The sequence below is a fragment of the Erythrolamprus reginae genome, chromosome 4 (assembly GCF_031021105.1).
Source record: "Erythrolamprus reginae isolate rEryReg1 chromosome 4, rEryReg1.hap1, whole genome shotgun sequence".
In the NCBI taxonomy this organism is placed as follows: Eukaryota; Metazoa; Chordata; class Lepidosauria; order Squamata; family Dipsadidae; genus Erythrolamprus; species Erythrolamprus reginae.
Window position 1 is genome coordinate 26,356,409 of NC_091953.1, and position 14,268 is coordinate 26,370,676.

At 39.3% G+C, this 14,268-nt stretch overlaps 1 protein-coding gene across 4 annotated transcripts in view; it reads left to right on the forward strand.

Annotated features, from left to right (window-relative positions):
- MTUS2 (microtubule associated scaffold protein 2) overlaps window positions 1-14,268 on the forward strand; it is a 375,450-nt gene that overhangs the window by 325,339 nt on the left and 35,843 nt on the right. For all 4 annotated transcript variants that reach the window (XM_070749864.1, XM_070749865.1, XM_070749866.1 and 1 more), the window contains one exon: window positions 8,979-9,045. In XM_070749864.1, the coding sequence (XP_070605965.1) occupies window positions 8,979-9,045 (67 nt within the window). The remainder of the gene's footprint in view (window positions 1-8,978; window positions 9,046-14,268) is intronic.

Sequence of the window (14,268 nt, forward strand, 5' to 3'; positions counted from 1 at the left end):
TATTCTACCTTTGCAGGCAACGGTGGGTACTATAAAGTGCACAATGGATGCCAAGGATGCTGGGTTGGGCATCCCATCTTTGGCATTTCAGGGAGGAGCATCTGGGTGCTTTCAGAGAATGACTGCTCATATATTATGTCGGTTTTCTCTCTATTGATCTGCCTTGTTCTGTGGGGAGGCATCCAATAGCACATTGTCCCTCCTCCTCTCTGCCTTTCCTCTGACAGATCCGAGATATGCCCCACCTCCTTTTCATCCTCCGGCGTGCCTGAAGTTAAATGAGCAGAGAACCCAGTAGCTACAGACGAATCACAGAGACAAGTTGGTGTCAGTGGCTAGCAGTCCATCTTTTCCTTTCTGGTTTGTTTTGTTGTTTTTTTTAAAGAAAGGCATTCCTGGGGTTTAGGAATTAAACAATCTGAATGAAGCTGGTGGTTTTTTCAGCCAGCCTGCCAGAATGGGCCAGTGCTGCTGCAAGCTTTATTACTGCCTCCAGTGCCTGGACAATACGGTACTTTCCATCTTTTACATCTTCTTTTTCCTGACTTAATTCAAACCGCAGACTGCTAGCCTCTTATCTCTGATTCTGCCTCTAGCTACGGTAGGTAAGGTCGCCTTGTTGTGAGCTCTGGTTGATTTAGAGAGAAGGGAGGTGGAGGCAGTGGGGAGGATCGTAAATGGGGTGAAGGGGGGGGTTGTTAATCCCTGCCTTAATGTGCTGACTTCTCATTTGCTGCGAAGCAAACAAAAACCCGTCCGATTCACCCTCTCACTGCGGTGTCTTGCCTGCATCACTTCCAACTATGCAGTCTGGGATTTTGTGGTCGTGGATTTTTGGGAGAGAGTCATAGCAAAACCGGTGACACAATGAACAGAGAACTGACTTGATTTGTTGTTCCAATTTGCATCGGTGGATGCTACCTGTGGAATGCTGATTTAAAGATGATGATGCCCTATTGCTCCACATGTAGGTGTCTTCTGTCCTTTTACTTCTCTGTCTGTCTGTCTGTCTGTCTCTCTTTATTTGACTTGCATGAGAATTACATCCTTTCTCCTGGGTCATCTCTGTTTTCCCATTGTATTTGCTGGTCACCTAATGTTTAACAAAGATTCTGGAGCTGCATTGTCATTGGATAAAAGGGATATGGGTGGGGTGGAATTGTGCATATCAAAGTAAAATGCCTTTTAAATGTCAGTTTAGAGTTTTGTAGCTAGTTCCTAATGCCCAATGGGTGGTTATTTGCCTCTGGAACTTAAGCATCAACTTTTAATTGGCTTACCATAAAATACATTGGCAGTTAGATTAGATTAGATTAGATTAGATTAGATTAGATTTATTGGATTTATATGCCGCCCCTCTCCGCAAACTCGGGGCGGCATACGTTCAATAAATTATATGAAAAATTGGAATCATCTTGATACCTATTAAAGTGCAAATTGGAGCATCTCCTTGGTGATCTTGATATTAAAGTATAGCTTCAGAGATATAGTGCTGTTTGTGTTAAGAATATAGAACTCATCAAACTGTGGATTTTAGGGAGAAAGTCTGGTGAGAATCTGGTCTTATAAAGTTTAATTGAAGGTATTATGAGAAGGGAGGTGCCTGTCTTCCTTCTATTGAAGAAACAGTATTTTAAATGCATTATTGGAGAGATAAATGGCAAATTTTGAAACTCAATAAAAGCTGTTGATTACTTCCCAAGAAGAACAAATGAAATATTTATTGAAAGAAGAATAAAAATAGATAAGTCTTCTACTCCCAAGTTAAACTCTTACATTTGGATTAAGAGCAACAGTGACTAAGCACCATGTCCACACCCACCAAATGTGACCAGGCTTTGTCCAAGATAGTGAGAAAGACAGAAAAAACAGTCTTGGTGCCATAACAAAGAAGGTTGAATTTGTGTTAGGAAGATCTGAGTTCAGCTATGTATTATCTGGGAGAACCCATCAGCTGTTACATGTGCATGTTAATGACCTTAGAGATGTTGTGGTGAGAGGAGGAGGAGTAATTATTGCGAAGTACCCCTAAATGCCTGCAAATTAATCTTGATAAATGTAGAGAATTCAAAATTGCAGGAGGAAGAAGTACTTTAAAATATATTCCATGTAAGGTTCTCATTTAAGCACAGGGCATCAGAATTAAGGGTGTACCCAGCTGTATTCAGATGAATGAAAGTGTAAATGAAATAAATTCATTTCAATAAAGCAATCTCATTCATTATATAGAGCACACTGTCTCATAAGGCCTTTTATAAGATAGTACAGCAAACAGAAACAGCTACAAATATATGGTACAGAACAAAGATAGAAAACTCCAGAACAAAGAACGTTATAGAACAAAGAACAAATATAACTTCAGGGTTGTGGACATTTAAATGTATTTAAATAAATTACAAAGTGCTAGGTATCTATTTGCAGAATGAGGACCAAAATTGGGAGCCACTTCTAAGAAAGCTTTGAGGTAGTATCTACCATCTTAAGGGCTTTTAGTGTGGTTTGAATTTTGTGGGGAAAGATCCCAGATATAAGTTGAGGGACCTTATGCTTTGGTAAACTGAATTCATTCTTATTAATTAATTTATATTTATTTATTAGATTTGTATGCCGCCCCTCTCCGAGAACTCGGAGTGACTTCCAACAAACACATACAATCTACAAATCCAATATTAAAACTGAACATATTAAGAAACCCTTATTAAAAACAATCACACAATTCAACAAACCATGCATAAAACAGGACAGCCAGGGGAATCAATTTCCCCATGCCTGACGACATAGGTGGGTTTTTAAGAGTTTGCGGTAAGCAAGGAGGGTGGGGGCAGTCCTAATCTCCAGGGGGAGCTGATTCCAGAGGGCCGGGGCCGCCACACAGAAGGCTCTTCCCCTGGGCCCTGCCAAACAACATTGTTTTGTCAACTGAACCTGGAGAAGGCAGACTCTGTGGGACCTAATAAGGTCCCTGAGATTCATGCAGCAGAAGGCGGTCTCGAAGGTATTCTGGTCCAATGCCATAATATCTTTATGAATGGGGAATATGTTTGTTCCAGATAGCTCACTATCTGTTTTGGATGTATCCAATCAGATTCAACCAGGTAGACAAATAAATAATAATAAAGACTGCCAGCTTCAGTAGGTTGTCCCCATCATAGTGCTGATGTCCTTGGTGATATCAATGGGCATTTCTTCCGTGATTTGTCTGATCTTTTTATGAAGTATTTAAATTAGTTGTTGCAATTTGAAATTTAAAACAAACTGAGTCCAGCAGCAGAAATAGAAACCTGGTTGAATACAGGGCTAACATTAGTACCATGTCAGAGCCATTTATCACACCTGCCCTAAAGCTGAGCAGCTATGCATTTAACTTATTGTTGGTGCCTAACTATAGGATTCTTGTAATTTCTTGTAATGATGATGTTCTTTATTAATGGATAAGAAAACAAAGGCAACACTGTAGGAAGGGACACAGAGAATGGGCATTTTGCTGAAAAATATCTCTGACCTCTTTAGTTTTGACATATTGATACCTTGAAATTGCAAGGTAAGCTTCATTCTATCAAGCTTTTATCAGCCTGACCTTGAGTGTAAAAAATGAATATTTTAAAACTAATTCATTTGCATCAAAAGCCTGAGACCAGACCATCATAATAAATCCATAAATAGAAACATAGAAACATAGAAGTCTGACGGCAGAAAAAGACCTCATGGTCCCTCTAGTTTGCCCTTATACTATTTTCTGTATTTTATCTTAGGATGGATATATGTTTATCCCAGGCATGTTTAAATTCAGTTACTGTGGATTTATCTACCATGTCTGCTGGAAGTTTGTTCCAAGGATCTACTACTCTTTCAGTAAAATAATATTTTCTCATGTTGCTTTTGATCTTTCCCCCAACTAACTTCAGATTGTGTCCCCTTGTTCTTGTGTTCACTTTTCTATTAAAAACACTTCCCTCCTGGACCTTATTTAACCTTTTAACATATTTAAATGTTTCGATCATGTTCCCGCTTTTTCTTCTGTCCTCCAGACTATGCAGATTGAGTTCATGAAGTCTTTCCTGATACGTTTTATGCTTAAGACCTTCCACCATTCTTGTAGGCCGTCTTTGGACCCGTTCAATTTTGTCAATATCTTTTTGTAGGTGAGGTCTCCAGAACTGAACACAGTATTCCAAATGTGGTCTCACCAGCACTCTATATAGCAGGATCATAATCTCCCTCTTCCTGCTTGTTATACCTCTAGCTATGCAGCCAAACATCCTACTTGCTTTCCCTACCGCCTGACTGCACTGTTCACCCATTTTGAGAGATTCCAAGTCTTAGAACAAAAATATTCCCCATGAAATTAATAAAAGGTAAATGGAGGTTAGTTTTTATGGCATAGGGGAGGGACTTTAACATAGTTGCTTTAACTATTTCAGTCCTTTACAACTTTTCTAACATCTGTCAGGATTACATTAACAGGAGTCCATGTCATTTCTCTATTTTTAATTATCAATCAAATCTCCAAGGTGCTGGTGCTGTTTAATGGAATGCTTTTGAGAATGAAGCTTAGGTACAGTTTGTTTTATTTCATATGAGCATAATAGTTTCTTATGTCACAAGCTACCTTTGCAGTCCATGTTTGCAAGATAATGAAATATGTCATTTGTAAAGATTTTTACTCCAACATATCCTAAGCATGCTTAGAATATATGCCTATCTACTTTGTCAGGAGGAGGAAAAAAGAGGGTCAAGGTCAAATTTTTCATCACATTCATCATCAAATGTGATTTGTCAAAATGCATTATACTAATGGGAGAACATGAGTTGTGGCAAACAAAAAATGAAAAAACCACAGGCCTACCGATGTCCACAAAGAATTTTTAGAATACGGCTATGGAATTAAAATGCCAAATATTTTGATAATGTTTGCCAACATTTAATAGAACATTGTACATGGTTTGTACTTTTCCACTGTTTAACATAACTGAATGGATCTAATATTATGATGTATGTAGGGAGGAAAATGTTTCTCTCGTATTTTGTTATATTCTGCATAGTTTTATTTGCCTTCATAATAAGCCAGTGTATTAATTTAACAGTCAATCTACTTGAGCTATCCATTTTTGTGAAATCTGGATGGGGAAAAGACATTGTTTCTTTCTGCTTCTCTCGTTTTCACAGACATAGCTAGCTCTCCTTTAAAATGTTATTGCTAAAATAACTAGGGCACTTGCAACAAATTTGAATGTGGCCCAAGAATGTGGCAGCATCACCACATTGTTGTAAGAATCAGCTTTGGAAAGGAGAAATGTATATATACATATATATTTGTTTTTGTAGATTTTCATGGGAATATGTATGTAGATTGTTCTGAGTTCGGGTTTTGCCCCGTGTAATATTTTGCATGTCTATGCGACGTCTCGGTGAAATCACATGCACCATCATCAGGCTGAAGTTGTAAGCTTCGTGCTGCTGTAAATATAGTTTATTTACTATATTTACAGCAGCACGAAGCTTACAACTTCAGCCTGATGATGGTGAATGTGATTTCACCGAAACGTTGCATAGACATGCAAAATATTACACGGGGCAAAACCCGAACTCAGAACAATGTACATATATATATGAATCAGAGATGTCGATCCAGTCTTGATATAATTTTGAGTTTGAATTCAAATTTTTTTATGACCCTATTCAACAATAGTAGCTATAATCGCTCCTGCCCTGCACAGTTAAGCATAACTCATAATTTGCTTTGTGTGGTGGTCTGTAAAAGAAGCTAATATTATAAGGATGGTTAAAATAGTCTAAGAGTCTTTGGATCTAATACAGGATAATATCATTGAACCAGAAATCCTAGGTAGTTTGATCATGTGACTCAAAGGATGAACTATAATAATCTTTTGGCTGAGCTAATACACTTCAGCCTTTGTCTTTGAGTTAGGCTAAAATTCTATTTTAAAAAGTGATCATGATTAGTGATTGAGAATTATGGTAGATCTAGTCCAAAAGACCTGGAATGCACCAAGTTTGAAGAGGCAGAATAATGTATCCTTCGTTTTCTTGTATCAGTAGTGTATTCAACTTCCACAGCAAAAACAACAAGAAGCTTAAAAGCTCAGCACATTTATTTTGCTTAGTTTTTGATCCCCGAAACTATGAAAATAACTTGGTTAGTTTAAAATGTTCATAAGACTGTTGTCTTTTGTGTTTACCCTCGAAAATATCCAAAGATACTTCACCAGAAGAGCCCTGCACTCCTCCACTCGAAACTGAATACCCTACGAAACTAGACTTATAATCCTGGGTCTAGAATGCTTAGACCTACAGTGCCTTAAACATGATCTACATGTCCCACAGAGTTGGCCTTCTCCGGGTCCCGTCGACTAAGCAATGTCGTTTGGCGGGACCCAGGAAAAGAGCCTTCTCTGTGGCGGTCCCGACCCTCTGGAACCAGCTCCCCCCAGATATCAGAGTTGCCCCCACCCTCCTTGCCTTTTGCAAGCTCCTTTAAACCCACCTCTGTCGTCAGGCATGGGGGAATTGAAATTTCCCTTCCCCCTAGGCTTATAGAATTTATACATGGTATGTTTGTATGTATGAGTGGTTCTTTAAATTGGGGGTTTTTAGATTGTTTTTAATATTAGATTTGTTTACATTGTCTTTTTATATTGTTGTTAGCTGCCCCGAGTCTTCGGAGAGGGGCGGCATACAAATCAAATAAATAAATGAATGAATGAATGAATGAATGAATGAATGAATGAATAAATCTAAGCATAGCCCATAAGATCATATGCTACAACGTCCTCCCTGTCAATGACTACTTCAGCTTCAACCATAACAACACAGGAGCACATAACAGATTCAAACTTAATGTAAACCGCTCCAAACTTGACTGCAAAAAATACGACTTTAGTAATCGAGTGGTTGAAGCATGAACTCCTTACCAGACTCTGTAGTGTCATCTCCTAACCCCCAAAATTTTACCCTTAGACTGTCAACTGTTGATCTCTCCAGATTCCTAAGAGGTCAGTAAGGGGCATTCATAAGTGCACCAGAGTGCCTTCCGTCCCCTGTCCTAATGTCTCTCTTATGTTTTGATGTACAGTATATTACTATGATTATATCCTCACAAACCTTCATTATGTATTAGACAAAATAAATAAATGAATAAATAAAATAAATAAATATTGTTTAGTCATGCTGCCAAGGAAGATGAAATTGTAGTCAAGGACAACTGTAGGATATCAAATTGGGGAGGGAATGAACTATTTGTGCCATCTGGATCTTGGTAATATTTGTTTAGAAAACAAATCTTATTGTGGGAACTTTGGATCATCTAAAATGGATACAGCCAATTTAATAAGCCTCAAACTTTGCCCACCTCTAAATGTTTCCTTTTTCTCTTAAAGCAATTACATTCATTTTTGGATCAAAATTGGTACAACCTTGCATCTCTTTGATTAAATGGATGCGGAATCCTTCCTGGCCACAGGCCACAATCAGGTTCCTGATGTCAACTTCATACATTGTATTTTTTAGTTTGGCAGCCAACATTACATCATGATATCAGTGGTGACGGGAGCAGAAGTGACATTTCAATTTTCAGAGATTCAGGCAAAGATTTATTACTCATCAATACAGTAGCTGTGATTCCTCTCCCCCCCCCCCCTTTTAAAATTATGCTTCTTCTGGAGATACCTTGAAAAAGCATTTTTGTACTGCTATTAAATTCCTATTTAACATTTCCTACATAGAAACATAGAAGATTGACGGCAGAAAAAGACCTCATGGTCCATCTAGTCTGCCCTTATACTATTTCCTGTATTTTATTTTATTTTATCTTAGGATGGATATATGTTTATCCCAGGCATGTTTAAATTCAGTCACTGTGGATTTACCAACCACTTCTTTACTCTTTCAGTAAAATCATATTTTCTCATGTTGCTTTTTCCCCTGCTGCGTCTGCGCTCCTTGCTTTTTTCCTCTTTCCTCCTTCCTGGCCTCTGACGAGATTCCCTCTCTTCTGCCTGGCTCCCCTCCAGCCTCACGTGGCCACCTCCCACCTGAGATACAAGCAGAAGGCGTGGGTGGAAGCAACGTGGCAGCAATTATGCTTCTGGCATCATCCATTCGCTTAACTACCTAGCCTGAGGCAGGTGGGGCGACCCAGGAAGGAGAGCACAGGAAACACGAAGCAAATTGTCAGCCCAGCGAGCGACACTAGTAAGGTTGTAAGTTGAGGACTAAATAGTTCACTTGAACGATGATGATCATTCGAGCCACTCCCACCTGGTCACATGGCCGGCAAGCCACTCCTACCCAGTCACATGACCATTAAGCCACAAAATAAGCCACACCCACAATGTGGCAGTAAAAATTATGCCTGCCCATTACTGCTTCCGAGGTTGGAAAAGGATGTTCCAGATTGTTGGGGTCAATATGCTGGACTCTGTAAAACGCTTAAAGGGGGCTGTAAAGCACTTTGAAGCGGTTTATCAGTAATACATCTCTAGTTAAGATACATCTCTAAGTAACCCAGACACAAAAGGATGGCTGGTCATATTTTGTTCCTATATAAAATGTAAGAATTTATATTGGTGTATTGGTTATGGTGCTAGACTGGTTCTAATCTATTCTCAGCCAAAGGCATCAGTGTTCTCAAACGATTACCTGGAAACTTATATTGCTTGCTTTTCAACCACATTCTGCACAAATAATATTTAAATAAATATACAAAACCCCTGGTGACTTTGGACCACTCTCTTGCTCTCAGTCCTACCGACTCACTGAGTTATTGTAGGTAACAAAGGGAGAATGAAATACTTGGCATTCCATCTTGTAATGAACTATAAATGCAGACACATCTTTGTGAATATAATATAACTGTTGAGAGTTAATCGGTTTATTCAGTTGAGTGTAGACAGCAAATTAATGGAAGTACTTTGTAGGAATAAATGAACCAATTGCCTGTTTTTGATTATTTTAAACAGAATGAAAGTGCCTTTGTGAAAGAAAAAGAGATCTCGGCTGAGCTTGCAAATGTCAAGGATGAAGTTGGTAAGTAGATGCTAAATAAACATATTAAATATTTTATTTATATATTTATATATTGGTTAGTGTTTTTATTTTCAAAAAACAACAGCAGGATTCTTCTTTCTTGTTCTCTGAGATGAGATGATCTGAATATATCAAGGCAAGTTTTTATGGTTGTCAACGGGGCAATAATTTATTCTTAGTGGTTGCAAAGACAGGTTCATAACCATGCACAGCAGAACATATCATGCATTATCTTTAGTGTTCTCAGATGATTAACTGGAAAGCTATATTGCTTGCTTCTCAGCCATATACTGCATAAATATAAAAATCCAGACTAAAGCATTCACCAATTGTATCGACATAATTACTCAGCAATCAATATCTAAAATCAAACAGTATCATTAGTAGAGTGGGAGCTGCAGCTAATATGATCAGCCCGCCTTCATTTTTTTAAAATAACAAGAACAACAATGGATACTCTTATTTGAAGTAGTTGTTGCCATCTTTACTACCTATTCAATTTAACATATTTAGAAGTCAAGGGGAATCCTGAGGTTAAAATGACTGATGATAGAGATCCATTGTTTAGAAAGCAGCATAAGTATTACGAGCAACAGTGCTTCATGTTAGCAGAGAAATAGCACCACTATCTTAATTTTCTGGGCAAGAAAATTGTCATGGTGAGACTAGAAGGAGAAAGTAATTTTAAATCAAGCTCTAGGACAGCGATGGCGAATCTATGGCACGGGTGCCACAGGTGGGACGCGGAGCCATATCTGCTGGCACCTGAGCTGTTGCCCTAGCTCAGCTCCAGCGTGCCTCACAGAGACTCTGGGAGGGCGTTTTTTGCTTCCAGGGAGCCTCCGGGGAGATGGGGGAGGGTGTTTTTACCCTCCTCCGGCTCCAGGAAAGCCTTTGGAGCTGGGGAAGGGCGAAACATGAACCTATTAGACCCACCAGAAGTTGGGAAACAGGCTGTTTCCGGCCTCCAGAGGGCTTCCGGGGGGGCAGGGAAGCTGTTTTCGCCCTCCCCAGGCATTGAATTATGGGTGTGGTCACTCAAACATGTACGATGGTGCACATGCTCGCTCTTTTGGCACCCAAGGAAAAAAAAGTTCGCCATCACTGCTCTAATATTTAATAATTTTTACTGAGATATATAATGTTGGAGAAAAATACCCATCTGTAAAAGAGTACGGTCTTTGCTGAAAGTACTATTCATCTTTGTAGCTGCCTATATTCCTGATTTGCAGTTATGGTGCACAAACAGAAATGCAGAACCCAGTCCTGTGCACCAAACTAAAAAAAGGATTCATATAATTGGGGACAAATACAAAGGAGATTTAAAAGGGGGTAGTCATCAAGAGACTGGAAATCTGTTCTTGTGAAAATGACCAGTATATGTTAGCCAAGAGAAATGGCCATTGATAAATCACCAAGATCAAATAATCCTTCTTTGGACATATTACACAAAGATCCAGTTCTCTGGAAAAGGCCTAATACTGGGAAAGTTGGAAGGGAAGAGAAGAAGAGAACAATCAGCATTAAAGTGGATGGACCCAGTTATAGTGGTAATGAAGGCATGAAAACGTAGAAACATAGAAACATAGAAGACTGACGGCAGAAAAAGACCTCATGGTCCATCTAGTCTGCCGTATACTATTTCCTGTATTTTATCTTACAATGGATATATGTTTATCCCAGGCATGTTTAAATTCAGTTACTGTGGATTTACCAACCACGTCTGCTGGGAGTTTGTTCCAAGGATCTACTACTCTTTCAGTAAAATAATATTTTCTCATGTTGCCTTTGATCTTTCCCCCAACTAACTTCAGATTGTGTCCCCTTGTTCTTGTGTTCACTTTCCTATTAAAAACTAGAGTAGCTAAAGAGAGTGGCATTTCTCCACAGTGGATAGACAGGACGGGGCCAACCACAGGTCGCTACTACTGGTCACCCGAACCACTATGAACCGGCTAAATGTCACTTCTGATGCACATGTGTTTTACGTCACCTCCTCTTCAGGGAGGGTCCAGTCTGGTTCCATAGGAACCAGAATCCCCAGACGGCAGGGATTCGGAATCCCCCCACTGGCGAAGGGAAACTCCATGCTGCCGCGGCCATTGACCCCACCCCTCTCCACCATGCACATGTACTTTGGATCCTTTTGGATAAAGAATATAAAATACACAAATCAGTAAATCCCGAGGTTTTGTTTTGGCTAAAATTCATGAAAGAAATCGTTGTACCTTTGCCATTCAGCTCCTACTTCAACTTGCAATCTTACAAGCCTTGTTGTAACCCAGAAATGAATAACATTATTGGTCTTAACTATTGCCCTGTTCTATCCAGTACAGACGTGAGTGATATGATTCTTTTGACATGCCACTTTTCCTCCCATTATAAACAATACAGCATTTGGATTGATCTTTGCCAGCAGGGCAAGTGCTCAGGGAAATCACATCAGCTCAATGCAAAGAAAACATTTGAGGGCAAGTGCTGCGATTTAACTCCCAACCATCTGTCAAACCAGTAAATGTCATTTTCCATGGAACTTACATGTAGCCTTTAGGTCACAGGGGAATTGGCCAAGGAAACAAAATTATATCTTGGCACTCCCTTAGTAGGATGTAGTCTGTGTTTTCTTATGGCGATAGTTGTACCTAGTCGTAGGTGGGGTTTCCTGCAGAAGTTTTGGCATGAAGAGTAGATATGTGATTTAAAAATTGTAGACTTGTTCTTGGCTGAGATTTTAACTCGCCCTGTTACATAATCTCTTGATATGAAGCTTTATTTATTTTATTTATTAATTTTGTCCAATATATAATGTAGGTTTCAGAGGATATAATCATAGTAAATACATCAATAAAAGAATAGAAGAAAAGACATTAGGAATAATATAGAAGAAATAATCATTGGGAATAATAGAGTTCATATACATGGAACTAGCTGGTGCACTTGTGCACGCCCCTTATTGTGGCATTTGACCAACATATTTACACATACATATTTACACATACACATATATGATCAGATACATATATATATAAAATTCAAACCTTACTCCACCAGAATTGAAATTCTTGGTTTAGACAACTTACAACTCCGTCGTCTCCGTTCCAACTTAATTATAGTTCATAAAATCATATACCAAAATGTCCTACCTGTTAACGACTACTTCACCTTCAACCGCAACAACACACGAGCACGAAATCGATTTAAACTAAATGTCAGCCGCTTCAAACTTGACTGCAAAAAATACGACTTCAGCAACAGAGTAATCAACGCCTGGAATGCACTACCTGATTCTGTGGTTTCTACTCCTAACCCCAAATCCTTTAACCTTAGACTATCTACAATTGACCTCTCCTCCTTTCTAAGAGGTCTGTAAGGGGCGTGCATAAGCACACCATTGTGCCTACCGTCCCTGTCCTATTGTCTACTTTTTATCATTACTTATCTAATGTTTAATATGTACAAATTATCACCCTATAATTGTTTGACAAATAAATAAATAAATAAATAAAATCAAAAAAGTTTAAAATCTTATTTTTTTTCTTTGCAACAACAATGTCATATTGCAAAAAAGTTTTGATTTCTACAACGTGTTTCAGAACCTTCAAGTATCTCAAAACGTTTTGCTGCCATCCCTAAAAGCCCAATATCAACATGCCAGACATGGGTGAAATTCAGCAAGTTTTGACAGGTTCTGGAAAACCTGTAGCGGATGTTTTGAATAGTTTGGAGAACCAGCAAATACTACCACTGGCTGGCCCTAGAGTGGGGTAGGAGTAGAGATTTTGCAAGAACCTTCCCCCAGGACTGGGGAGGGAATGGGGATTTTGCAGCATCCTTCCCCTGCCACAACCACTAAGCCACGCCCACAGAACTGTTAGGGAAAAAAAATTGAATTTCACCCCTGATACCAGATATATAATGTTCTGTCGAGCTCTCTGGTAGAATCCTCCCGAAAATTCACAGATACAAATTTCAGACACACACACACGTTTGAAAATTCAAAACAATATTCTTTATACTGAAAATTCAAATAAACTAAGCACTCTTTTTGTATAGCCAAGAGCACTCGTCTCCAAACAAACTGGTAATTTGTACAAGTCCCTTATCAGTTCTGTGATACTTAGCTTGCAGCTGTGAGGCAATTCACAGTCCTTCTTCTTTCACAAAGTGAAACACACTTTGCTCTGGTTTAGTTTCAAAGCGGGGGGAAATCAGCACACAAAAAGTCAAAGTCAGTAAAGCAGTCACGAAACATCAGATAATCCTCCACAATGGCCAAACCCACAGGCTGCTATTTATAGCAGCCTCACTAATTACCACAGCCCCACCCAACCACAGGTGGCCTAATTTTCTTTGATAATAATCTCTCAGTTGTTCCTGCCTTTGCATCGCTCTCCGCATGCGTGGCTGTATCATTAACTCTTGTTCCGAATCCAAGGAGGAGCTAGATAATTGATCTCCTTCTGAGCTGTCTGCCACACTCTCCTCCTCCCTGTCACTCAGGTCTTCTTGGTCAGAGGAGCCTTCATCAGCAGATTCCACCAGGAGCAAAACAGGCCTGCGGCATGTGGATGTCTCCCCCACATCCACAGTCCTTGGGGCAGGAGCTGGGCCAGAGCTAACCACAACATATAATGTAGCAGAAATCTATGAATGTTTTTTGCAGGCACTTAACCCGTTCATTCCTCCATATTTTTTTAAACTGCGACCTGAATTTTGTAGTGCCAAAGGCTTCTAAGCAAAGGTCTGGTTCATAACAACTGCCACAGCCACCAACTCTCTGTATTCCCAAGTTGTTTTCTTTTTATACATTGAGTTTCTGAAGCCTGCAACTTCTCCTTCCTATGGATAGATTGAAATTTTGGTCTGGCTAAGAGGTTGTTGGAAGACATTTATTTATTTATTCAGTCAGTCAGTCAGTCAAGTACATATTGGTAGTATACAAAGTTATAACAATGTTTATATACATGATACTAGTAAGAGAGAAACATTAGGACAGGGGATGGAAGGCACGCTGGTGCACTTATGCACGCCCCTTACTGACCTCTTACAGATCGGGAGTGTTCAACAGTGGATACTCTAAAGTTAAGGTTTTGGAGGTGAGGTGATGATACTACGGAGTCAGGTAGTGAGTTCCATACATCAACTACTCGGTTACTAAAGTCATATTTCCTGCAGTCGAGTTTGGAGCAGTTTACTTTAAGTTTGTATCTGTTTTGTTCTTGT